At 48.6% G+C, this 27,448-nt stretch overlaps 1 protein-coding gene across 2 annotated transcripts in view; it reads right to left on the bottom strand.

Annotated features, from left to right (window-relative positions):
- The window catches only part of ZDHHC3 (zinc finger DHHC-type palmitoyltransferase 3), a 56,963-nt gene that overhangs the window by 2,147 nt on the left and 27,368 nt on the right, over positions 1 to 27,448 (bottom strand). Inside the window, exons 3-7 of one of the 2 annotated variants that reach the window (XM_007113718.2) lie at positions 24,827 to 24,951; positions 17,608 to 17,704; positions 16,865 to 16,946; positions 13,054 to 13,184; positions 9,007 to 10,666 (exon numbers count right to left, since the gene is read on the bottom strand). In XM_007113718.2, the coding sequence (XP_007113780.1) occupies positions 10,508 to 10,666; positions 13,054 to 13,184; positions 16,865 to 16,946; positions 17,608 to 17,704; positions 24,827 to 24,951 (594 nt within the window). In that variant the 3' untranslated portion in view covers positions 9,007 to 10,507. Of the gene's footprint in view, positions 1 to 9,006; positions 10,667 to 13,053; positions 13,185 to 16,864; positions 16,947 to 17,607; positions 17,705 to 24,826; positions 24,952 to 27,448 lie in introns of those variants that run through there. The other variant, XM_007113716.4, reaches the window with a different exon arrangement.

Here is a 27,448-nt window from a genome sequence, read left to right as displayed (position 1 = left end):
CTGCGGCCTCTCCCATTGCGGAGCACAGGCTCTGGACGCGCAGGCTCAGCGGCCATGGCTCACAGGCCCAGCCTCTCCGCGGCATGTGGGATCCTCCTGGACCGGGGCATGAACCCATGTCCCCTGCATCGGCAGATGGACTCTCAACCACTGCGCCACCAGGGAAGCCCTGTACTATTTTTACTATTTTTTTTTTTTTTTGGTTAAGTCTGAAATTATTTCTCAATAAAAAGCTAAGAAAAATCTGAGACACGATTTATGCAATACAGTCTAGAACACGGATTAATAATGAGAAGTTGGAAACAATCAAAATGCCCAATAATGATGGCTAAGTAAATTATTCTATAAAGCATAACACTATGCAGTTATTAAAAATGGCATCAACAGGGGCTTCCCTGGTGGCGCAGTGGTTGAGAGTCCGCCTGCCGATGCAGGGGATACGGGTTCGTGCCCCGGTCTGGGAAGATCCCACATGCCACGGAGTGGCTGGACCCGTGTGAGCCACGACCGCTGAGCCTGCGCGTCCGGAACCCGCGCTCCGCAACGGGAGAGGCGACAGCAGTGAGTGGCCCGCTTACCCCAAAAAAAAAAAAAAAAAAAAAAAAAAAAAAAAAAAAAAAAAAAAAAAAAAAAAAAAAGTGGCATCAATGACAAGGGCCTAATTTTCAAAATATACAAACAGCTCATACAACTCAACAACAAAAAACAAATAACCCAATCGAGAAATTGGCAGAAGGCCTAAATAGACATTCCTCCAAAGAAGACATATAGATGGCCAGTAGGCACATGAAAAGATGCTAATCATCGCTAATTATTAGAAAAATGAAAATAAAAACTGCAATGAGGTACCACTTCACACTGGTCAGAATGGCCATCATCAATAAGTCTACAAATAATAAATGCTGGAGAGAGTGTGGAGAAAAGGGAATCCTCTTACACTGCTGGTGGGAATGTAAATTGGTATGGAAAACATACCAATGGCTGCTATGGAAAACAGTATGCAGGTTCCTCAAGAACTAAAAATGGAGTTGCCATATGATCCAGCAATCCCACTCCTGGGCATATACCCAGACAAAATTATAATTTGAAAAGATACATGCACCCTTATATTCAAAGAAGCACTATTTACAATAGCCAAGACATGGAAACAACCTAAATGTCCATCGACAGATGAATGGATAAAGATGTGGTGGGGAGATATACACACACACACACACATACATACACACAATGGAATACTACTCAGCCATATAAAAGAATGAAATAATGCCATTTGCAGCTACATGGATGGACCTAGACAAATAGCATATAGTATCACTTAAATGTGGAGACTAAACTATAACACAAATGAACGTATCTCAGAAACAGAAACAGACTCAGACACAGAGAACAGACTTGTGGTTGACAAGGGGGAGGGGAAGTGGGAGAGGGAAGGACTGGGAGTTTGGGATTAGTAGATGCAAACTATTATATATAGAATGGATAAACAACAAAGTCCTATTGTATAGCACAGGGAACTATATTCAATATCCTGTGATAAACCGCAATGGAAAAGAATGTGAAAAAGAATATATATATATATATATAACTGAATCACTTCGCTGAACAGCATAAATTAACACATCATTGTAAGTCAACTATACTTCAATTTTAAAAAAGTGGCATCAATACAGTTTTACATACACTGGAAAGTCCTGTCCACGTGGTGACAAGGGAAGAAAGCAAAGTTGCATCTGACATCATTGTGGAACCTGGGGTTTGGGGATGGGATTTTATTTTATTTTTAAAAAATTAATTAATTAATTGGCTGAGTTGGGTCTTTGTTGCTGTGCGCGGGCTTTCTCTAGTTGCAGCAAGTGGGGGCTACTCTTTATTGCTGCATGCGGGCTTCTCATTGCAGTGGCTTCTCTTGTTGCGAAGCACGGGCTCTAGGCGCCCGGGCTTCAGTAGTTGCAGCACGTGGGCTCAGTAGTTGCAGCACATAGGCTCTAGAGCGCAGGCTCAGTAGTTATGGCACAGGGGCTTAGTTGCTCCACGGCATGTGGGATCTTCCCGGACCAGGGCTTGAACCTGTGTCCCTTGCACTGGCAGGCAGGTTCTTAACCATTGCACCACCAGGGAAGTCCTGGGGATGGGATTTTAGATTTGATTTATTTCTGTAGACTTCCCACATGTTCCAAGTTTTCACCAAGAAGCAGGTGTGACTTTTATAACCACAACAGAAAAGCTGTTTCAGAAAATGGACCTTATTGACACAACTCTTGAGGGAAACTCACGTGGGTCTGGGGCACAGGATGCTGTGCTATTAACGGTCCGGCCCCTCACCAGGCCTCCCTCTTTAGCAGGAGCGGCAATGGCCAGCTGAGTGACTTGCTTTGGGGATTCTGGGTTCCCTTCCTGGGTGATCATTTGCAGCCTGTTGAGAGAGGCGTTCTAACCATGACTGCAGGGGAGCTGGGATGTGGCCACGTGGCAGACCAGGCTGCAGAGGGGACACCCAGAAATGACAGATTGGCTGGGTCTGCACTGACTGAGCTCACTCAAAGCCGTGACTGTGGGTCCTTACAACCACCCTGAGAGGAGGTGGGTGTTAGTACTAACACTCGTTATAGGGGAAGACAGGGGTTCTGAGAGGCTGTGACAGCGGCCGAAGCTCATCCTGCTGGTTGTGCCTCAGAACCAGGACGAGAACTGGTTGTTCTCTCTGCCCAATGCATTTTCAATCCTACTGCAAATCCTCACTCAAAGGCAGAGAAAAGCTGCAGAGGGAAATGAAGCAAAAGAGCCACAGGACAACACAGATGGAAAGATATATCATGTTCTTATATTGGAAGAATTAATATTGTTAAAATGACCACACTACCCAAGACAATCTACAGATTCAACGGAATCCCTATCAAAATACCAACAGCATTTTTCACAGAACTAGAACAAATAATTTTTAAATTTGTATGGAACCACAAAAGACCCAGAATAGCCAAAACAATCATGAGAAAGAAGAACAGAGCTGGAGGAATCATGTTCCCTAACTTCAGACTATACTACAGAGCTATAGTAATCAAAACAGTATGGTACTGGCACAAAAACAAACAGATCAATGGAACAGAATAGAGAGCCCAGAAATAAACCCACACATTTTTGGAAAAATAATCCAAGACAAAGGAGGCAAGAATATACAATGGAGAAAGGATAGTCTCTTCAATAAGTGGTGCTGGTAAAACTGGACAGCCACCCATAAAAGAATGAAATTAGAACATTCTCTAACACCATATACAAAATACACTCAAAATAAATTAAAGACCTAAATGTAAGACCAGAAACCATAAAACTCCTAGAGGAAAACATAGGCAGAACACTCTTTGCGATAAATCGTAGCAATAAAATTTTGGATCTATCTCCTAGAGCAAAGGAAATAAAAGCAAAAATAAACAAGTGAGACCTAATTAAACTTAAACGCTTTTGCATACCAAAGGAAACCATCGACAAAACCAAGATGATCTACAGAATGGGAGAAAATATTTGCAAATTATATGACCGATGAAGGGTTAATATTCAAAATATATAAACAGCTCATACAACTCAATATCAACAAACAAACAAACAAACAAACTGCTTAAAAAATGGGCAGAAGACCTGAATAGACAGATCTCCAAAGAGGACATGCAGATGACCAACAGGCACGTGAAAAGATGCTCAACATCACTAATCATCAGAGAAATGCAAATCAAAACTACAATATCACCTGTAAGACTGGCTATCATCGAAAACAATACAAATAACAAATGTTAACAAGGATGTGGAGAAAAGGGAACACTTGTGCACTGTTGGTGGGAGTGTAAATTGGTGAAACCACTGTGGAAAACAGTATGGAGGTTTCTCAAAAAACTAAAAATATAACTACCATATGACCCAGCAATTCCACTCCTGGATATATATCTGAAAGAAACAAAAACATTGATTCAAAAAGTTAACGCAATGTTCAAAGCAGCGCTATTTACAATAGCCAAGACGTGGAAGCAACCTAAATGTACGTCAACAGGTGAATGGATAAAGAAGCTGTGGTGTATATATATACAATGGAATATTACTCAGCCATAAAAAAGAACTTTTGCCATTTGCAACAACATGGATGGGTATTATGCTAAGTGAAATAAGTCAGACAGAGAAAGACAAATACTGTATGATATCACCTCTATGTGGAATCTAAAAAATACAAAAAACCAGTGAATATAACAAAAAAGAAGCAGACTCACAGACATAGAGAACAAATTAGTGGTTACCAGTGGGGAGAGGGAAAAGATGAGGGGCGATATAGGAGTAAGTTATTAAAGGTACAAACTGTTCTGTATAAAATAAGCTACAAGGATATATTGTACAACACAGGGAATATAGCCAATATTTTATAATAATTACAAATGGAGTATAACCTTTAAAATTTTTCAATCATATATTGTAACATATAATATTGTATATCAACCATACGTGAATAAAAATTTTTTATTAATTAAAAAAAAAAGAGAGCCCATAGGACGATGATTTTCCCCTGTGGTGGCGTGTTCCCAGAAGAGCACTCTTGGTCTCTACTCAACCTCCTCAGCAAGCTCATTAAAATGTACCAGATGGAGCCTGGCCTGCCCACCAGATGAATCTCCTCAGCAGTTAAGTCAACATCCAGGAGTGTCAGCTCTGGGTCTGAAGAGGAGAAAATATTCCAAACGAATCTGATGCATAAGGAAGGCTGAGGGTCTGGACCCTCGGGTTCAGGAGGAGCCAGTGGGGTTTCTTTTTCCTGGTAGGACTCAAATTTGAGTTCTGTGTGGATATAAAGGCATCCTGAAGGCAGAGTTCTTAAGCTGAAGGTTTCCGGAGGCAGCAGCGATAGCCACTTTAGGCTCATGCAGACAAGAATGGTTGATTCCTGGTAAGGGGGCAACAGCCTAAACCAGCACCTCTTGCAGGGAGTGTGTGACTTGGGCCTTTTGGGCCTGGTCTCCCTGGGTGACACATGAGCTGTGATCTATAAACAAACTCACGAATGCCCCAAAATGAATGCACCAGGACTACGGCTCCCCAGGAGGCAGAGACCCAGGCACATGCTCTGTAAGGACTCAGCTAAGGCCCACAGAGCAAGAGCAGGAGATCCTCCTGCTCCCTGCATTGCAGACGTAGAAAGTCGGAGGTGCTGCAGCTTATGCAAATACGTCCTCCTCAGAGATGGCCAGACAACTCTCTCCTCATCAGTGGTTTCACATCTTTTTAGTGCAGCTCACAATAGGAAATACTCTACTGTTGTATACGAGCGCACACGCGCACACACCCGCCCCCCTCCCCGAAGTTTCATGAAACAATACGTATTTTAAAAGATGCAATGCATTATTTTTTATTTCTTTAAAAAAATTCTATTGCAAACCAATACACTGATCTCACACATCATGAACAGTTGTGCACATGGTCTGAAAGTACAGCTTCAACAGAGCTAACATTCCCTAAAGCCATACAACGTGCCAGACACCATCCTAACATTTACATTCATTTCTCTCTTTGAATCCTCACAGCAATTTTGTGATTTAGATTATCTCCCTGATTTTACAGAAGAGAAAACTGAGGCTTAAGTAAATTACTGCCTAAGGTCACACAGGAAGGAAGTAGCTGAGCAGGGATTTGAACCAAAGACCAAGGCCAGGGCCCAAGGCCCCATCACCCCATGACCTCAGCTGCAGAAATTCAGGGAATCCTTTATGTCCATGTCAGAGCACGTGTCTTCCCCCGAAGGTTTTTGCAAACACTGTTCTGCAATGCTTTTCATAATTCCTTGGATCGGTGTTATCAGCTCCTGTGCACACAGATGAGGGATCCCTGGGACTCACTCAGCTCTGCTAGGGTAATCACGAGGCACAAGTCATTAATGATTTTTTCTTGAGGAAGCGGAGTGGGGGAATGAAGTCTTTGGTTTGGGAGAATAGACTCGTCAGTGGCTTGTTTTTGTTTCACTGTGAATCCTTTATCCTTTGTTAGGTGATTCTCAGGCAGATATGTATTTAAAAGATACAAGAAAAAGCCACATGGGTGTTGAGGTCCACAGATGGAAACCAAAGGCCAGGACATTCATGTGTGTGGCCATGCCAGGCTCTAATCACTCACTGGCCACCGCTCCCACTGGGAGGACCCTGGCTTCACTCTGTCTCATCTCCTTTTGGGATGGTTCATCACCCAAAGGGCCCCTCGGTCCAGAAACCAGTTGGCCAGATAAGATGTGCAGAAAGATTGCTGGACAGACTAACAGTTTGGCTCTCCTTCAAACAAATACTTTCCTTGTTTTCTCAGCATTCATTGGCTGGGGAGGCCGCTGGTTATGAGGGAAGAGGGGCTCACAGTGGGCACAGCCCACCCAGCACCACACTGAGCCCCGCAGCACACAGGATCGCTTAATCGGCAGGCCTTTGGGCAACCCCTGCAAGCCCCAAGTGGATCCTCAGACTTGAACATGCGTCACCATCACCTGGAGGGCTGTGAAAATCCAGATCGCTGCCGCCCCACCCGCTCAGAGTTTCTGATTCAGCAGGTCTGGAATGAAGTCTGAGAATCTGCATCTCTAATAAGTCCCCAGGTGATGAGGATGTTGCTGGTCTATGGACCACACTTTGAGGTGCACTGCCTCAGTACATCCTCAGCAAGAAGATTCGCAAGAGGGAATCTAGTAAAATCTTCTTCTCTTCACGTATCTTTGACAACTAAGGTCCCCTTTTAGGTGGGAACCCCTCACTTCTACTGGCTGCCTCACCCTGGAGGCTTATGCACTACAAGTTTTGAAGTGAGAAAAGCGTAAAACCCATTGGCCTAGCTGGGAGAGCCCAGCCCAGGCTCTCAAAGTCTGGGATTTCTGTGTGATGCTAACCTCACGTTAAGTGTTTAATAAACATTGCTTAATCTACCTCATCAGGAAGGTGGATTATTTATTTATTTATTTATTTATCTATCTATTTATTTTTGGCTGTGTTGGGTCTTCATTTCTGTGCGAGGGCTTTCTCTAGTTGCAGCGAGCGGGGGCCACTCTTTTTCGCGGTGCGCGGGCCTCTCACTGTCGCGGCCTCTCGTTGCGGAGCACAGGCTCCAGACGCGGAGGCTCAGTAGTTGTGGCGCATGGGCCTAGTTGCTCTGCGGCATGTGGGATCTTCCCGGACCGGGGCTCGAAACCGTGTCCCCTGCATTGGCAGGCAGGTTCTCAACCACTGCGCCACCAGGGAAGCCCCCAGGAAGGTGGAGTTTAAAAGCTGGTAACTCAACGTGTCTCACTTTGGGTTCTTCCAAGGAAAAAGTATTACAAAGATGAAATGGTATGTTAAAAGGAGACGTAGCACATACATTTCTACCCGAATCCGCTTTGCGCATGACGTCACCAAGCCCATGCAAATATGCATAGATTTGATTGCTCCTAAGCCTTTTGCATGGTCAGTCTGGTTGCTAAGAACACAAACAGGAAGCTGACAGGCAGGAAGGAGTCACCTAATCCAACTGGCCAAGTCACCTTCCTCTTTATTTTTCCTTTCCACTCCTCAGAGCCCACATTCTGAAAGACTGGCTGCTACTGTCTCATTTTCCCATGCTCACACCATTCAGTGCTGTCAGGATTCCTGTGCCGAAGCAAAAGGCTAGGGCTGCCTTTGTGTAGAGGTGTCCTCCTTCATCAGACGTCTGGGAATACTGAGGAGGGCTCAGGGATGCCTGTTTCTTCCTGTCACTATGCTGCAGAGGACAGCCACATTCCTTAGTCATTGTGCTCCTGGCAAAACGTTCTCCATCTCAACAAGATGAAATAGGAAGAACACAGAGAATTTTGGGCTATTCCTATGTTCTGAGTACAGCATTTCACTCTGGCTTGAGAACTGGGGAAAATTCATTCTTCCAGCCAAAGGGCTCATAAAAACCCAGACAGAATCATACAGGATGTCGGAAGGAGACTCTCCCTCTGGGAAAGATACATGTGGTACGCTTAGGTATAAATGATAAATTTCTATTTTTAGGATTTGAAAAAAATTTAATACATCTTCAGCACTATCTACTGTTTTCCTTAGAAATTCCATGGGAGGAAGAACCAACTTGGGTCACTTAAAAAAAATGCCCTTGAAGATGGGGTATTTTGAGGCATCCAAATACTTAAAAATATTCCCTGAGTCCTACTTTCCCTTCTGAAAGCACATGGGAAACAAATGCTATAAACTAGATTTAAAAGCAGCATTAGGGCTTCCCTGGTGGCGCAGTGGTTGAGAGTCCGCCTGCCGATGCAGGGGACACGGGTTCGTGCCCCAGTCCAGGAAGATCCCACAAGCCGCGGAGCGGCTGGGCCCGTGAGCCATGGCCGCTGAGCCTGTGCTCCGCAACGGGAGAGGCCACAACAGTAAGAGGCCCGCGTACCGCAAAAAAAAAAAAATAAAAAATAAATAAATAAATAAAAGCAGCATTATTTAAAAAAAAGCCCAGATCGCAGCCTTGACCATGGCGTAAAGAGCACAGCAGAGGCAGGTCCAAGTTAATTGACTTAGAAAAGGTCACAGCGTTCCTTGGTTAAACATCCAAGGCGTGGTGAAGAGCTCCTCAAAGCGATGTCCCAGGGTGTGTGTGGAAGCTTCCAGTGATTTCCTCTGGCTCGACTTTGCCTTCTGCTGGGTGGGCAGAAGAAAACGGGTCTCTCTCCCAGGCCCAACCCTAGAAGCAAACTCCACAGACCTGATGAGTTTTTCTGTAGCAACTGGGAGCCCACAAGCATAAGGGACTCAGGCAGCAGAAAGAGCCCGACGAGAGAGGCCCGGTGGGGGCAGCTTGTCCAAGACGGGGCTGTAAACATCCTTTAGTGGCGACGCAATAGAAACCTCATTCAAGAGAGGGAGCATGCATACATGTCCTTTAAAAGCAATGAAAGAAATGCCCAAACACAGCACACTCACGTTGACTGGACAATCGGCTCTCCCTGAGGGGTAACACTGTGAGAGATGGGAGCTCAGCCAGAACAGGTTTTGGAAAAATTTTATTGCGTTTTGTTTCCATGTGGAAGCACTGACAAAATTGAAAAGAGGCAGCATGTTCCACTTACTTTTCTGAAAGATCACATAGCTAGATGAAGTCTCTCCCCACCCAGGGCTGACTGAATAAACCTCACCCCAAACCCACCCCAAGCAAAAGATAAAAAAAGGTTTGTGGTGATCGCTTAAAAAAAACAAACCCATGTTGAGATGGCAGTCGGATTTGCGACCTCTGCATTTGATGCGTACTCCCTGTCCCCTCACCTCCCCCCACTGTCTTCAGGCCCTTCCTCCTTCAAAGGAGACTCCACACACGTGTGCAAATGGAAAAGCTAGTCAGTTTCAGCGCCGCAGGCTTAGGTGTGTCTGCCGATTCCAGTGGATGGGTCTCTCAACTTTAAAATGTTTGGCTGTAATGTTGCCCTTGCATCAAGGTCAGCCCACGCAGGATAATGGTCTCCCAGGTTAAAATACAGACAAGACATGGGTATGTGTACATTTATGGGTCTAAAATGTCAGAAAGTAAACCCACTGCAGGGATTTACAAAATGAGGAAGAAGGGGTTGATGGTGGAGCTGAGGCTGTTTCACTTGGCAGTAACACTGCTTAATCGACACCTCGCTAGGAGAGGGAGGGAGGTGGGGAGGTCAGAGAAGAAGCAAACGTTAACAAGGGAAATGTAGCTCTCCTGAAGCTGGGTCATTTTCTTCTTCTTTTGATTGTATAAGGCATTTTGAACTGGAAAAACTTCTTTCCTTCACATTCTTCCAAATAATCAGAGTTGGAATATAACTGGTGATTCAGAATACAAATAAGACCCCTTTCATCTCCATCCCCCACCCCATAAGTCATTCTACACACCCAGAGCCCATAAAGTACAAGGCAGGCAATTGGTTTTGTGAATTAGGAGGCGAATCGTGTTCACATGGGAGATGAGGCCACTGTGTCAAGGACCCTTTTAAGGGCTCCAGCCCTGATCCTGGCTCTCTCAGGTCACAAGGAGTAAGCATCCATCTTCCGTGAGGTTTTAACTCCCATTTGGGCGCTCGCCACTGCCTCCTGGGCAGTGGGAGGTCATGGGCTCTCCTGGCTCTCCTATGCGTCCCAAACAGGTGTCCGGGCCAGTCCATCCACGCACAAGAGTCACGACTCAGTTAGTACAAGGGGGCGTGGCCTGGAGACAGCACCCTCCACGTTAGTCATGCCAGACAGACAGCAGAGAGGAAACCAGAGATCAGAGAAGTGATTTTTAAAAGGAAAAAAGAAAAGCAGCTTCAGTCACCAAAAAAATAGAAAGGATGATCTTTTAAAAATAAAACATGGGGACATTTTTTTTTCTCTGCAATGTTCAGCCATTTTACTTGAGACATTAAAAAAAATGTTTTAGAGTAGTTGTTTTGCTTTTTCAGTTTAAACGTTCATGAGAACGGATTGGATGGTAGTGCTGGGATGTGGTTTGTGTCTGAGTGGCAATGCTGGTCAGGGGTCCTTCAGACCACATACTGGTACGGGTCTGCCTTCCCTTGGTCTGGCGTGGCAAAGGGGCTGGCCCAGCCTAGAGAAAAGGGGTGGCCAAAAACGGCTTTCATGTTCATCCATTTTGTTTTTTTAGCCCATCTTCTCTCTTCCTTTTTCAATTGTTCTATTCCCTGAAAACAAGAACAATCATACTTTCAGTCAAGCACTTTACTGCTGTGGTTTTGGGGGAGAGATATCCATTAGCTCAAGGTGAATGGAGTAAATGCTTCCTTTTTAAAGCCATGAAGCTTATCTACACAGTACATTTTTCTTCTCTTTCTCTCATAAAAAGTGCTAAAGAAAAAAAATCGTATTTTTTGGGGGGGGTGGGCACATAGGCACGTATGTATAAGTCCCTCCAGGAAGGAAGGGACAAATGAGCAAAGTCAGCAGGCCCCTAAGCCACTGTTCCTAGTTGTGCAATCCAGTGTTTTGTTAAGTGAGTCCTTGCTGGGTCTGCAGAGGTGCTTCAGGCCTGGTTCTGAGCTGTGTGTGGGGGAGCACCGTGAAGGCTGGGGCGCAGGAAGCCTCAGCTGGCAGGGAGCTTGAGATCATGATAGCCAAGGACGGCCGTTAATTTGGGATCGGTTCATGGTTAAGTCTGAAGCTACTATGACCACTTTGCAGACAAAAAAAAGAACCAAGTCAAAGGACCAGCTCTGGTGCTGTTAGGCCCCCCAGCCTGGGAGGCCAAGGAGCGCCCCGCTTAGCGGGACTGGCGAGGCACAGTGGAGGAGGTGGAACAGGAGGGAGAGGTCACCACAGAGGAGGAAGGAGAGGGATTAGTATAGGTTAGAAGGGCCGCACGGACAGACCGCTCAGCCTCAGCCTCAGTCCCGGCAAAGGCCTTCCTGTGCTCCTTTGGGGAGAAGTGTGACCCAAGGCCACCTCAGCAGTTGTCAAAGAGCCCGCACGACCCCCTGGCCAAGTCTCGCAAGAAAAATGTGGCCTGGGGGAGCAGGCTGATCCCTCCCTTTTCCCTTCTCCTGAAGGAGCTGGTCAGCGGGTGGGGCCGGAGGACAGGGGAGAAGCAGCCTGGCAGGAGCCTGGCCAGGGGTCTGTCTGCTGTGGTCTCTGTGAGGTGGAGGAGCAGGGGTGGGGCAGCCCAGTCTGAGTCTCGGTTCACAGCCTAGGGCCCTGGGACGATACAGGCCAAGCGCAAGATGCCCTTTCCCATGAGCTGCAGGCCCTTGGCTTCTTTCTCCTTTCCTTTCAATGTGACTCCCTTTAGGAATAGCCTTGAGGGGGAAGAACAACTAGGACCAGGGCCATGAGAGTTTTCCTTCCAGCTCCCCCAGACTATGGCTTGTGTGGCCTGGGGGTGTCCCGACAGCGGGTAGGTCCAGATAGTCACCTCTGGGTTCCCTGCAGGTCTTACGCAGAGAAGTTTGTCACATTTACTGCATGGATACACAGGTGGATCTACGCCACTGGCTACTATTTTTACAGACACTCTTTTATAATGATATGAACGCTTACAAAAGAAAAAAGGTGCTGAGAGGCACCCAACCTTCTAAACCACGGGGAATTGCCCCAGATCCAAATGGTGGTGCCTTGGCAGCCGGCAGCATCGTCCTTCTCCACATGCTGAATTTCCACACCCACAGGGATGGGGCCTCAGCAGCAGCAGCAACAACTGAGTCTTCCTATGAGCCTCCATCTAAGGCTGACTACCCAATCGGCCGAAGTTCCCCCAAAGAACCCTAGACGATTGTTGAGAGCTGCTACCTGAAGGGGACCTTGGGAAGCCAGGACGGACTCATGACCTTACCCCAGAGCTAAGGGCTGCCCCTTCCTCCTGGGGCCCCTTACCCAGACCCCAAACCCAAACAGGGAAGAAATGCCCACATCACAGCCACGGACTGACCACCTGGAGGCTTTTGGACACCTTAGGAAGGTTGAGAGGTAGTGGCAGTGGCACCAGGGGTATGGGCTCCAGCTCGGCCGAGCCAGCAGCTTCGAAGCTCCCAGAGAAGGAGCTGTGAACAGGGCAAAAGGTGGGGGCAGGTAGAAGGCAGCAGACGAGGACCAGAGCCGGGCCTTGCTGCCCACTGCTCTGGGGGCCCAAGCTGGGCTGTCTCCTGACAACACCCTCGGGACCTGTTCGTGAAGGCACCTTCTCTGGGAAGCCGACCCTGTCTGTGCCACCTGGGTCAGGGTGCCCTCTGTCCACCACCTGTCTCCAAGCCTGTGGCCACCGGATGGGAAGGGCATCCCAGTGCCTAGCAGAATGCCTGTCCCAGAGCCGTGTACAAGACAGAACCATCACGGGAAGGTGGAAGGGCTCGTAACAAAAGGGAACCCTTTGCCGAGGCTGCGGGGCCCCCCCACCATTCCTGGTATGATGTGAGTGCCAGTCCCAAGTGGGGAGGAAGAAGATCCCGAGTCACTGCAAATGGAGGAATGTGCCCTGCACACCCAGGGCCTGGTCACTGGGCTCCCAGGTCTGGCCTGCAAGCAGCCCTCCCCCCACCCCAGCTGTGGAGGTAGGTGGTGAGCAGGCTGCCTGCTTGCTTACCGTCTCATCCGTGCAGATGGAATGCACCTGGGTCCCAAACATGACTGATGTGAAAATGAGGAAGAGCAGCCCCTCGAAGCACAGGAGGATGAGGAGGATTACTGTGGTGGGTGGCGAGAAGGAGCTGCACTCTGAAAGAGAAGGGACACGTGGGGCTCAGGGCTGTCCCTCGCCACCCCCAGGGTTCTTCTCTGGCTTCGAGGCCATGGCAGGGGCCGTCCTCTCCCACACCTGGCCGCACCAGCTCTCCCTCAGCAAAGCCCTCCTCAGCAGGCTGGACCTGGCCGGCTTCCCCTCCCTCACACACACCACTCCTTGCTCTCCGTCCCTCTTCCCGGACAGCATGGATGTCTGCATCCTGGTGCCAAGCACAGTACCCAGCACAGCCTGGAAGGACCAGAAAGGACTCAGAGCTGAGGCACGAAGGCCTGATGACACCACAGGGAGACCCTCCTCTCCTCAGAGAGCAAAACGCAGGTTGCACAGGTGGAGGGGCCTCAGTCCAGGCCTGGTGTGGCCGTGGGTTTTCTGGGCATTCCTGTGCCTCTGTCTGCTCATGGGTGAGAGGAAAAGGCAGGTCTGGAGGATCACTCAGTGGCTGTGGGATCTAAAGCTCGGCAGGGGGCAGTCTGAGTGCTGGGGCTTGGCCTGACCCAGTAAGCCCCACGGGGAAGGCCCGCTCTCAGGAGCATATGCATCCCTGAGACAGTCAGTCCTGAAGCTGGGGAGTTGACAGAAGAGCCACCTGGCCCAGAGCAGACACTTTCACTCCCCTGGCCCCTACTACGACCCCATCCTGACCTGGCTGTGACCCGAGGCAAGTCCTTGTTCCTCTCCAGGCCTCTACTCCCTCCACTGTAGAGCAGTGGGGTTTGACCAGATGTGTGGTTTTCTTTTAGGCAGCAGAATCCTTTGTCTGAGCAGAGTCTAAGTCAGAAACCCAGCCTACTGAAAAGCAGAGGTGCTGAGGGAGATGGTGGGGGGTGAGCAGGCAGAGGACCCCTTTTCTGGCTCTTCACCATCAAGGCAGCTTCTCAGGAGAGCCCTGGACCACCTTGGGAGACGGGGGCCCCAATTGTGGCACTGGTCCAGGCCCCTTGGCTGGCACTCACTACCCAAGGACTCCTGCCCTTGCTAACAGCTACCGGGCCTGTCACACCCGGGCCGTGGCCCATGTTTCTGGCTCTTCCAGTGCTCTGGCCTGTTTTCCTGACGGGAGGGGTCTGATCCTGCAGGGCAGAGCTGGGCTTCACTGGGCTCTGGGAATTCAGGGAGTAAGTGCCCCCTCCAAGCTGCCCTGCTAGCTCCCTCACAGGAATGTCAGGAGAGGAAAAGGACATAAATCTGGAATGAGCTTAGAGACACACCAGCACTGAATGGGTGGCAGGGTAAGAGCATCTTGTCTAAATGCCTTATCTCCCCACATTTTCCTCAGAACTTAACACCTCCACATGACTTCCCTTCTTGGTTCCTTGCTGGGCAGGGTGTGGTTAGGGTGGCCCAGCAGCCTGATGGACCGGCCCTGGGTGGCCACAGCTGGGGCAGGTACCTGCCTGGCTTCTGGGCTGGTCAGGGTGGTGGGCAGGACAAGACAGACAGGGTGGGCATGGATCCTGTACCAATTCCTGACTATGAGCTCTCACTAACAGCCTGACCTTCCCCTCTCTAGCTTGGGCTGGAACTGTGGCAGTCACGAAAATGGAGAGACATGGTGTTATGGACTAAATTATGAACCGCCCCCCAAAATTCACATGCCGAAGCCCTAACCCCCAAAGTGATATTATTTGGAGCCAGGGCCCTTGGGAGGTAATGAGGGTTGGACGAGGTCATGAGGGTAGGGCGCTCGTGATAGGATTAGTGCTCTTATGAAAAGAGACACCAGAGAGCTTGCTTTTCTCTCTCTGCCATGTGAGGACACAGGAGGAGAGGGCGGTCTGCAAGCCAGGAAAAGGGTCCTCACCAGGAATGGAATTGGTTGGTACCATGATCTTGGACTTTCCAGCCTCCCAGACTGTGAGGAATAAATGTTTAAGCCTCCCAGTCTGTGGTATCTTGTTATGGCAGCCTGAGGTGACTAATACCCATGGGGTTTCTCTTCCCCTAGATGAGGTCAAGCCAGGCAGAGATGGGGGCAGGACCAGGGAGATACACTAAGTGCCCTACATACGAACCTTCAAGTTGCGAACTTTCAAAGATGTGAACGTGTGTTCGCCTGTCCAATTACGTTAGTTGGGTACCTAGGCTAACTTTGTTGGATTTAACAAACAAATTGGACTTATGAACGCGCTCTCAGAACGGAACTTGTTCGTATGTAACGGACTTACTGTAGAAGGGGGCAGATGCAAACTACAGAGACAGGGAAAGCCTCTTAATATCTGGTTGGGAGCTAAAGATACTGTCCTTTTCACAGCCTCACAAGTTCTGGGGGAAATAATAGCAAGAAAAAGCCTAAGAAGTCAGTATGTGCAGGAAGAGCAAAACTCCTAAAAAATGATGAAATGAAGAGGGGGACCAATCAATGGAAAAAGAATGAAAATACGATGCTTCTGCTCAAGATGTGTCTCACAGATGTATGTGTGAAAGATGGAGCCCAGCAGGTGGCCTCTCTTAATTCCTCCAGTATCTGTAGTAGTATTCCCCTTATCCTTGGTTTTGCTTTCTGCAGTTTCATTTACCTGTAGTCAACCTCAGTGCAAAAATATTAAATGGAAAATTCCAGAAATAAACAATCCATAGGTTTTAAAGTACAAACTGTTCTGAGTAGTGTGATGAAATCTCACGCCATCTTGCTCTGTCCACCTGGGACGTGAACCATCGCTTTGTCCAGCATGTGCATGCTGCATATGCTACCTACTACCTCGGTTACCAAATCAATTACCGTGGTATCACAGTGCTGTGTTCAAGTAACCCTTATTCTACTTAATAATGACCCCAAAATGCAAGACCAGTGATGCTGGCAATTCAGATACTCTCTTACTGTGCCTAATTTATAAATTAAACTTCATCATAGGTATGTATGTATAGGAAAAAACATGGTATATATAGGGTTCTGTACTATCTGAGGTTTCAGGCATTCCACTGGGGGTCTTGGAACATATCCCCTGCAGATAAGGGGGGACTACTGTATTAAAAATTGTTTTCTTATAACTTATTTTTATTCTTCTTTAAAAAAATTTAAATTTTATTTATTTTTTCAGCATCTATATTTTTCCCTCAGGATTTATGCAATCTTGTGGTTGGAGTTCCTTCCTCAGCATTTGCACATTTAAATGAGATACTTCAAAAGCCGGAAGAATTTGTCAACAATCTTAACGTAAATTGGTGATTAAGCAGTTAAAAAAACAGCCACCACAAAAAAAAAAAAAAAAAAAAAAAAAAAAAAAATTAACCAAAACCATCCATGTCCTAGCCAGAAAGTTAAAAATGGATTTCTGCAAGGTTGGAATAAAATGACCTTCAATTAAAGCTCCTCACTTAAAGACATGGAAGCAAAAGCTCTCTCTGCAGGCACAGCTCCACTCCAGGGAATGCACCTCCCTGCTGGGGGCCTGCATTTTCCCTGGGCCCACTCAGGCTAGAGGGTCTGTCCAACTCACTACCTTACCTGTGGAACTGACTTTAAGGGGCTGCTTTTTTTCATGAAGAGATATTCGGGCCTCTGCTGTTTCTTCCCTGATAGGGTCCATAGGCTTGCAGGAGATCTAATAAAATGAGGTTGGCCCCTGGCACCAAGATGGAAACAAAGAGCCCACTCTGCTTGGGTCACGTACCACCCCCCGCAGCAAGGAGGGAAGCCCTGGCACATACTCACTTGTCCAATCCTCTTCAAAGCAATGCAGGAAGTGGAATCCCACCATGATGAGGGCATGCAAGGAAATGAGAGCTATGTACATCTGAAACAGGAAAGCAGTGCAGACGCCATTGTTGTGAGAACCTTCTGGCCGTGCAGGCTCCCGGGACGGGGTGCTCGGAACCTCCCATTCAGGAACACTTAGGCTGAGGGCTGAGCAGGAGGGGGGCCAGAGAGGCATCTGGTGATTTCCCCACTGGTCCCCCGCCCCCAGCCCTGGGTCTGAGGTGAGCAGCCATTCACTGGGAGCGTGTGGGACAAGAACAGAAACAAGCACGTGTCACCAGGTGTGACCTGGGCTGCCCTGGGGGCTCCAGGCCAGCTGCTCCTCACTTGACAGGTCAGGGCGCTGACTGCCATTGGCCCCTCCAGCCCTCAGGCTAGATACACTCCACCAACCTGCAGCTGAGGGAGGGTTGCCGCCTTCTTTAGGTACTTAGGTCGGACACCAGGCATGGGAGCCCAGAACAGGGCCCTTGCTTATAGCTAATCAACTTGAGTCAATTTTCTAGATGCTCAAGTGAAGGGCACAGGAACGGGCACTTGTTGAACCAAGGAGAGCTCTGGCAGAAAGGCGGAGGTCTGCGTGGCCAGGCACTATTCTGAACAGCAGCAAAGAACACTGTGAGTGCTGTCAATTTTCGAAGGAACAGAGCTCTCCATTGCTTCACAGAGGGTGGGGCAGAATTCGGAAGCTGACTTACTGTAAACAGGACGAAGTACTTCTGGTTGTTCTCGCCAACACAGTTATTGACCCAGGGACAGTGGTGGTCCATCTTCCGAATGCACCGCTTACAAACACTGAAAGAGCCGCAAGGCAGATCTTTAGGGGGGTCCTCACGGAGGTTGGAGGGTCAAGGGGACTCAAAACCCATGCTCCTGCACCACTCCTGGCAAGTGGCCTCTAGGGTGCTACCCGATGTTTTTGCAAGGGGCTTGGAAGGCAGGGCCAGGACCTCCAGGGTCACAATCAATCCAAACAGGGGGACAGCTATCCACCTCCAAGGCCTCTTATATTGTTTCACATAAAAACAGGCTGGAACTGACATGGCTGAGAAAGAGACTGCTCTCCTGAGGTAACAGTGGGCTGAGAATTTGGTTTACTGAGAGGACAGAAAGAAGAAGCACTTTCAAAAACTTGACAGGATGAGATGGAATACAGCTGCTCCTAATTTCCCCGCAAAGACCAAAAACCTGACCAGGGAACCTCCCAGAGTGCGGCTGACAAGAGAGAGCGCTAGAAGAGTTCAGAGTCGGGTCACGAGCCATGCGTCACATGGCGGCAGGAAGTCCCCCTCTAAGGACCTTTCAGCTCTAAGATAATATCCACTTAGCCCAAAACAGCAGAAAAGTCATTTGAGCTTAAGTGTTGATCAGAAATCCCACTAATTTGCAAATTACTAACTTGTTACTGGGATGATTTTTAGACTGAGACTGTTTGAAGCTTTGTTATTTGATAGCAAATGCCTTCCCCACCCCTTTTTGGACCATACAAGTAAGAATCTGAAACAAGAGCACAAGGCTAATGGGGCCTCAAAAGCAACTACTCCCAAAGCTCAAGTTCAGGAAGACCCATTTGCCAATAGATGGGCTCATCAAAAATTGTTTCTTTCTCAATTCATTAAAATAGGCTCCCTAACATTTATCTTGGGGGCAGTATTTGTTCAAAACAGTTTGAAATACTATAAATACAAGCTTGGAAATAATAGAATTATATATATTTTTGACAGTCCCTTAGTTCACAGCAGCTTTTCTTTCTACTAGTTTCCATAACCAACTTTATCTCAGGTTCTTACTGAGGTGGGCTGTGGTGGGTGGGCCCTGGGGGAAGGGTTGGCTCAGGGGCCTGCTGAAGAGAAGGCTGCCTCGTGCTCACACACAGTGCTCGCTGAGCTCTGGCTGACCCACAGACAGGGCAGGGATGGCACAGAAGGAGCTGTTCTGGGCATGGAGGTGAGCTGTTCCCAGACCGCAGGCCAGGAAGCACAGACCACTCTGAAGGAGGGCGAGCCTGCACCCCAAGGGGGAGGCGTGGGCTTTTCTAAGCATGACATGAGCTCTGGTGGTAAGGCAGACCTGGGCCCCCCTCTGCCCCCCACAGCACGTGAGTACCGTTATAAGAGAAAGTGAGAACACATGCTGGCTCAGACGAGTGGTGGGGTCATTCTAGTCTCCACCCTTGTTCTTCCCACAGCTTCAAAGGGTCATGATAACACAGGCGTATGGGGAATGGGCACATTTCAGAGATGCTGACCCAGCTCCAGAAATCTCCTTGGGAGCCAAAAAGGCGGGGTAAGAAAAGGACGCATGAAAGGGGCATGGAGGGCAATAAAGAGAAAGCCAGGTACCAGCAACTCCATTACTTGATCAATCTCTCTCTCTCTCTCTCTCTCTCTGTGTATGTTACCAATTTGAATGAATGAATGAAAGAATAGGTAACACTTGTTCCCAGTGTACAATCTTGAAAGTACAGACAAGTAGGCAGTAAAGCTCCCTGCATTCTGGGCCTCAGCCAACACATTCCCACCATGGAACCACCCCTGTAGCCCATGTTTTATATGTCCTTCCTCAGCTCTGGGGTTTCTTAATCCCCTCCCTGTCTGGGGAACTCCTGAGGGTAACCACCTCCCTGCTCTGGACTCTTAAGCAGTTTTTCTTCCACTTTACTTCTTTGTAAAAGGGGTTTCAGGTGGGTGCTCTGAGGCAGTGTTTGCTCAGCAGCAGAGAGGTGTCAAATGGCCTGACATCCTCTGAAAGCTGTCTAAGATATTAAGCAAATCTGTCCTTTGCTCTCCCCTCTCAGCCTCTCTGAAGAGGCCAGGTGTGAACCCTGGGAAGCTGGGTTTCACAATAGGCTAAGTTTCACTGAGCAGCCAAATTAGAACACTACTCATCCTTCTGGGAGCAGGCAGGAGTACATACCACTGAGAGCTGCAAAAGTTGTCCAGAGTGTTAGTCTCTGAGTTTCCTATTTGCAAAGACAGGAAATGCCAAGATGGCGCCTCTCCCTCCGGCTTACAGAGTTGTTCAGAAGTGGGCTCCTGGGGCAGGTGGTAGTGCACGTGAGTGGCGGAGGTCCATCCACGCATGTGGCTGGAGGTGCTGTTTACAGGCTAACTGACCCACGGCTCACAAAACACCAAGCCTGAACGGGTCTGGGGCTGGGGCCTGAAGAGCACCAAGGGCAAGGCCTGGTCCCTCAGTGGGCCAAGTGAAGGATGCTCCAGGCCCAGGGGGTGACTGCCCACACCTGCCTGGCTATTTCATCTCAGGCACCAGCCCTCAGGGGGAGGAAGAAAAAATGTGAGCTTTCCACAACCCCTGACACCCCACTGGGAATCAGCCACCTCAGAGTCAGTCTTCTTCCCAGTCCCCACAGCACAGTAGGCTCACTGGTGTCCCCTCCCCAGACACAGCAGGGCAGCTCAAGCACAGCAGCCAGTCAAGGCTCCCAGAGGGCCCTTTCTCCACTCTTGCCTCCTGGCAAAATCCACCTTCCCGGGGCTCCTGCCTGCACTCCTCTCTTGTACCAACTCCAGCGTCTCCCATGCGAGATGCTGTGGACACAGACATGTCCTAAGCATTCAATGGTAGTTGCTGAAAAGACCAAATGTCCCCAATGGAGGTATTTGGGGTGTTCCTACCTTCAGGGTTTCCCAGGCCCCTCCCACTTTTTAAAAATTTTATTTATTTATTTATTTTTGGCTGTGTTGGGTCTTCGTTTCTGTGCGAGGGCTTTCTCTAGTTGCGGCGAGCAGGGGCCGCTATTCATCGCGGTGCGCGGGCCTCTCACTGTCGCGGCCTCTCCTCTTGTTGAGGAGCATAGGCTCCAGACGCACAGGCTCAGTAGTTGTGTCTCACGGGCTTTGTTGCTCCGCGGCATGTGGGATCTTCCCAGACCTGGGCTTGAACCCGTGTCCCCTGCATTGGCAGGCAGACTCTCAACCACTGCGCCACCAGGGAAGTCCTCACGGTTTTTTGTTTGTTTGTTTGTTTTTTTAATTTATTTTTGGCTGTGCGCGGGCTTTCTCTAGTTGCGGCAAGTAGGGGCTACTCTTTGCTGTGGCGCGCGGGCTTCTCATTGCGGTGGCTTCTCTTGCTGCGGAGCATGGACTCTAGGTGCGTGGGCTTCAGTAGTTGTGGCACGTGGGCTTCAGTAGTTGTGGCACGTGAGCCCTAGAGCATGCAGGCTTCAGTAGTTGTGGCACATAGGCTCAGTAGTTGTGGCTCGCGGGCTCTAGAGCACAGGGTCAGCAGTTGTGGCGCACGGGCTTAGCTGCTCCGTGGCATGTGGAATCTTCCCGGACCAGGGCTTGAACCCGTGTCCCCTGCATTGGCAGGAGGATTCTTAACCACTGCGCCACCAGGGAAGTCTCCCCCACCCCCACCCCCGCCTTTTTAAATCCTGGTTTTACAAGAGGGAGGATGCGTCTCTCCTTTTCCTCCAGGTTCCCTACCATTTTCAGTCCCCAGAGCACTTCCTTTGCAAGCTTGGAAGAGCCCAACAAGCTCACCGGATCGTGTGCATTCAGGCTCCCTGGGGCTCATGCTCCCTCTCCAGGGAGGTACAAGGGTCCTTCCTTGGCACTCAGCCCCCAAGGAGCAGGCTGAGGTCCTCTTGCCCACCCTAAGTGATGGCCCTGTGACTCTCCTTACAGCAGCACCCACCAAACTGTATCACGGCAGAGAAGTGCATCTGCCCTGCCTGGGCGGGAGGCCCCTGGGTCAGGGCCATGTCCCATCCACCACTACAACCCAGAGCCAAGCCTGGGGCCCCACTTAGCAAGGGTTGGAGGAGTGAAGGCTCTGACACTATAGATGGGGAACTGGGCTCCACCACCTCAGGCTGGGACGCCACAGTAGAGGAAGAGAAAAAAACATAGCAAGGAGGTACCAAGGGGACCACGCTCCCCATACAGGTTTTCATCTCACACCTCATTCACTATGATTAAAATTATAAGCAAAAAAGGCATCTATAGCATCCTGGCCCCAGCTCAGACAATGTGGGGTAAGGCAGTGCCCAAACAGGGTAAGGCCAGTGGAAAGAACACTTCTCTCAGATCACCACTTTGGGCTCTGGGCAAAGAAACTTAGCTTCTCCAAACCACCCTCTGTAGAACTAGCCCTGCTCTCTCAGGGTTAGAGATGATGTGTGTAAAATGCTTTAAAACCAATGCTAGTGCAATATAAATTTATCAGTAACTGATAAACAAGCTGGCAGGGGCCCTAAGCAGTCCCCAACTGTCTCATCTCAAGTGTGTGTGTGTTTGTTGGGAGGTGGGGAGGGGTGTGAGGCTTTGCCAAGGTCAGAGGTCTCCACCGCCTATGCAAGAAGAACCTAACACATAAGCCTAATCTCCACTGCCTGTGCAAGAAGAACCTAACACATAAGCCTAACACCTTGGCTGTCCCCGTTAGCATGACCCACCCACCCCAAGGATTTCCACAGGCTTCCGTGATCCTCAATGCCAGGATGAAAGGAGCCTGCTTGGAAGGAAGACCCAGCCACGTATCACCAGGCTGGAAGGAACACCTACAAGTGCGAGGTCAGGGAATATTTGTGGTACCCATCAGAGCTCAGGGAAAAGAGTTTTAAATTCCATGGACACTACTGGGAGGAGAGGAAGCAAAGAGCTGGGCACAAACACATGCCCCTTCACCTGAGCAGGAAGACTGACACCAACTTTCTCTAGTAGGGCAGCAAGCCCCTTGGCTCAACCAGTCACAAACCCAGCTCTGTTTGGTGTGCTGGGGATTTTGCTTATCCAAAACCATGGGTCCCCAGATGGCCTGGGCCACCACAAGCCATCACAAAGGAGCAGGTGTCAGCATACATTTCCTGACACAGGAACAGGCGACGCACAGGCATCCTCACTCAAGTTCATCTGAATCAGCAGCTCTTGTTTTGCTCAAGCTGATTTGTTTATTAGCACTCAAGAATACCTCCCTTGGATCATCCTGGGGAGAGAGGCGAGGAGGAGGCGGTGAGGAAAATGCCAGGCGGTGGAGGTTGCCAAGGGCTCAGGGAGGAAAGAGAAAAGAACCACTGTGGGTCACCCAACTTCTTTCTATAAAGTTCACACTTCCCTGTTTCTGGTCCAGCCTATTTATATAAACCCAGCACATCCCCAACGCTCACACATTCCTCCATTAACAGATAGATATTCTTACTTAATCCTCACAAGCTAAGGAGGAACACCCATTTTACAAAGGAGAAAGTTGAGGCTCTAACAGATGAGGTGCCTGGCCCACAGTCCCCAGTGTGGCAGGGACAGCGTTGCCTTTCCAATGCTAACCTCTCCAACTTCAAGGCAGGAAGGAGCCCGCTCCACCACACTGGAGGAATGTGCCCGGAGGAATCACATCACCCAGCGGATGAAAAGAGCTGGCTTCCCGAGCCCAGTGTGGCAGGGACAGCGTTGCCTTTCCAATGCTAACCTCTCCAACTTCCCACCACACTGGAGGAATGTGCCCGGAGGAATCACATCACCCAGCGGATGAAAAGAGCTAGCTTCCCGAGCCTCGGGATAGCAGGAAAAGGCTAGACTGATGCCTCCATCTCAGGCACAAGAAGAAAGCTTTGAATTAGTTTCTAATACAGATTTCAGAAACAAGCTGACCCAGACACAGAAAACCCCACAGGAGATGGCAGTTCCCATGGTCCCTGCCCAAGCTCCTTGGCCCTCACCCTTGAGAAGTGGCAACTAGCTGGGGAGGTCTCCAGATCGCTCTCTCAGACAGACAGAAAAAGATACAGAAAAATATGCATATGGTTATATCAAGTTACACAAGTCATCCCAAACTAGAGTTCTAGTGGAAAGAGCCCCAGACTCGGAGCCAGAAACACCGGGAACCAATCCTGTCTCTCGTAGTCACCGGCTGTGTGACCCTGGAGCAGCCACTTAACCGCCTTGAGCCTTAATTCCTCATCTAGGGAGGGTCATGCCTATGGCAGAGCTATCTCTGGGGGTGACCATGGGGATGATGATGATGAGACAGGGTGGGCTGAGGTGCCTGAGACACAGCAGGTGTTGGGAGCTGACCATGGCATCTGGATGTTGAGACTGACTGCCCTCCTCCAAAAGGTGGGCAGTGCGGCCCACACAGAAAAGCCACCTTTCAGCCGCTCGGACCTCGCATAAAACCCAGATGCTTCCACAGCCTCAGGATGACGATACCTCCTGACATCAGGAGCCAGTTCATTCCTCCACAGCCCCTCCCCACCTCAAACACACACTAGTGTGAAAAAGGGACTAAGTGACAGGTTCGTTATTTCTGTAATTTAGCATTTAAAGTTCTCGTCATGATAAAGTGCAATATTTAGCTGGAGTTTTTTTTTTGTCGAGAAGACTCAAAACAACAAAGAAATCTGAAAACCAAAAGGAAAGAAACACCACAGATAAAACAGGGAAATGGCTTTTTTGGCTGAACTCTACAACTGTCAGACCTCTAGAAGTTTTGTTTTAAAGAAAAGTCTTTCTTTTCTTTCAAGGACAACCCCTTCATTTCCCTATAAAATTTAAGTGAAATTGCACCTGCCCCTTAAATGTGTCAGGAGCTAGACATTCACAGAATGATTTCCTAAAGCTTTGTCTCACGTGCCCTTAATAAAGTAAAAAAGCTGTGCGGTAGGAAGAGCAGGAATCCCCTCCATTTTACAGATTTGGAGACAAGGGTGGAGACAAGCAAGGGCCTGGGCAGGGCCCTCTGGCAAGTGTGGCAAAGCCAACTGTCCTGAGCCCAAACCAAACACCCTTTCCCACCCTTGCCCTCCTGTGCAGGTGAGGATGGAGAGTCACTGTGGTCACTCCGTGCCCAGAGCAGGGCACGTTCAGAAGTCCTGTTGCCGATGGCACCCGTGGAGGGAGGGGGAGGGCGGGGGCGCAGGGGGTGAGGAGGGGAGCCCAGGCGGGGGCAGTGTACCTGCAGTGGTGGGCTCGGTCAGGCTTGATGCTGCAGCATTTGGGACACTTGTACACCACCTGCCCAGGCTTCAGCTGTAAACTCTCGATGAATTCTTTAGTGGCATTTCCTTTGGGCACTGCCCCCTGTAAGAAAGAGAGGTGTCAGGGTCAGGCTAGGGGTTCCCTCAGTTCTGACATTCCACAGAGGCGATGGTCATTTGAAAGGAGCAATTCCACACATGGGGACAGGATATTTTCATCCCAGCAATATGTGGGTTCTGTTCAGAGTTATGCTAATACCGATAATAAGTTATTGACAAAGAATTTCCCCAAGGAAAAGTGAATGATTTTCTACACTGGACAGTTACATTGTTCCCGATGATCTTCTATTTTCATTTTACTAACATGGTTTTCATTGAATGCATCCTTTCCTATGTAAACATTACAGTGAGGATTTGACTCATCAACTACTATTTTTTTTTTTTTTTTTTTTTTTTGTGGTACGCGGGCCTCTCACTGTTGTGGCCTCTCCCGTTGTGGAGCACAGGCTCTGGACGCACAGGCTCAGCGGCCCTGGCTCACGGGCCCAGCCGTTCCGCGGCATGTCGGACCCCCCCGGACCGGGGCACGAACTCATGTCCCCTGCATCGGCAGGCGGACTCTCAACCACTACGCCACCAGGGAACCCGCATCAACTACTATTTTGATTTACATTAGATTTCCCAGTGACAGTTTTGGTCTTTGTGAATTTTCATTAGTGAGCATCACATCTAATCCAGTTTTCCCAAGTCATAATTCACAGCTCTGAATGTTATTGGGTTCTGTTTAAACTGGAATCACGTTTTATTTTATTTTTTACCAGTACTATTGTTATGGATTAGTAATCTGTGTTTAGTTCTTATGAATCCACAAGCAACTGTGAGCCACTGCCCTAAGATATTCAAGTGCTCTCCACACCAAGATGCTGAAAACCAGATGTGACTCAGGATAATGATCACCTCTGTGGTGGTGAGGAGGCTGGAAGTGGAATGAAGTGGGGGTGGAGTGGGGTGGGGCATATAAAGAGGCTAACCTGTCTTTGTAACGTTTTTTTTTTTAATTTACAAAGCTGGGAGGCGAACACATGAGTGGTCATCATGTTATCCTTTATACCCTTTCAACTGTCTCAAGTATTTCATTAAAATTTTTTCTGAAAGTTCAAAAGAGAAGTGGAAAACAAAAATACAGCCTGCAAAATACAGTCAGATGCCAGAAGAACCTATCGTAGACCTTTTAAAAGCGAACAAACTTTGGTAGGCAAGGACTACCTGGTACATACAATGCCATTTAGGCTATAGTTCTTGACATCAAATAGCCATAAAAGTATACAGCTATTGACATGGGAAACATCTATGATAGACTGTTAAAGGGAAAAGTAGATTCCCAAACAGTATGTAGACTACAAACCCATTTTGGTAAAGATTACACACACACACACACACACACACACACACACACACACGTACATGCCAAAGTATTAATGGTTATCTCACGTAGTAAAATCACAGGTAATTTTTAATTTATTAACTATATTTCTTAAATGTTCTAATATAAACATGTAGCTTTTGCAAAAAGGTAAAAACGCATTTAAAAAAACAAGCAAAAAAGTATACTCAGGAAGGAGCTACTCAAAGTAGGAGTATGACCAACTTTCCTGAATTTTGTAACCAAAGTGCTATGACTTGTCTCACCTTGAGACATCTGAGGGTCCCCCCCTTAAGGCACCAGTGAAGGGTCAGGGTCTGGAAGTCTTCACAAAGGTAAGGCAGGGCCCTGACCACCTAGACGAGTGGATTTTTAAAAGGGGCTTGGGAAGGGCGCTGGCCCAGGCAGAGGGGACGGTTGCAGAAAAGCCCAGAGGGTCATACTTTAAATTCTCTTTGATGTAAAAAAGTAATTGAGTTTGGGCAACTGTGTGCCCTTTTGTGGATCCTGAAGCCAACAGACTGCATCTGGAAGTCACTATTGTCATGTGCACAAGAGAAATGCACTAAGGAACAGTGTTTCCCCAAGGTGATGAAGCAATAGGGCTGTTTTCCTAAATGAAGGTCATTTTTGTTTTTTTTCAGGCCCAGTTTTTAAGGTCCCCACCACCACAACTTGCTGTAAATCTCAGGAGACCCCCCCATAAAGGGCTACAAGAGCTTTACAGAACCAACGTCAATCGGAGCTCTCATTTGGTCTTCTCATTACTGCCTGTTATTCCAGACCACAGTCAGAGACATCATTCAACAGTGCAGCCTTTCTAAAAGTTCCTCCTCCATGTGACTCCATTTGCACAAATCTCCTGGAAGGCTCATTCCCATCCAGGCAAGACCCCACCTGCCCAATGAGCCCATCTCGCAGAGCTAGAGACCAGCTGGGCCAGCCCCTGAGGCTGAGTCCTCCTCACTCCCTCCCTCCCTTTCTCTCTCTCTCTCTTTCTTTTAAAGAATAGGCTCTTCTGGGCTCATCTCCACAGATTTCGAAGAGCTCATCTCCACAGATTTCAGAACCTACTAGTTCATGATAAGGGATTTTGATCTGTATAACTCTTTTTTTTTTTGCGGTACGCGGGCCTCTCACTGTTGTGGCCTCTCCCGTTGCGGAGCACAGGCTCCGG

Source organism: Physeter macrocephalus, chromosome 18 (genome assembly GCF_002837175.3).
Source record: "Physeter macrocephalus isolate SW-GA chromosome 18, ASM283717v5, whole genome shotgun sequence".
Classification (NCBI taxonomy): Eukaryota; Metazoa; Chordata; class Mammalia; order Artiodactyla; family Physeteridae; genus Physeter; species Physeter macrocephalus.
The sequence above is the reverse complement of the archived record's forward strand: the minus strand, read 5'-3'. Positions and strand labels throughout refer to the sequence as shown.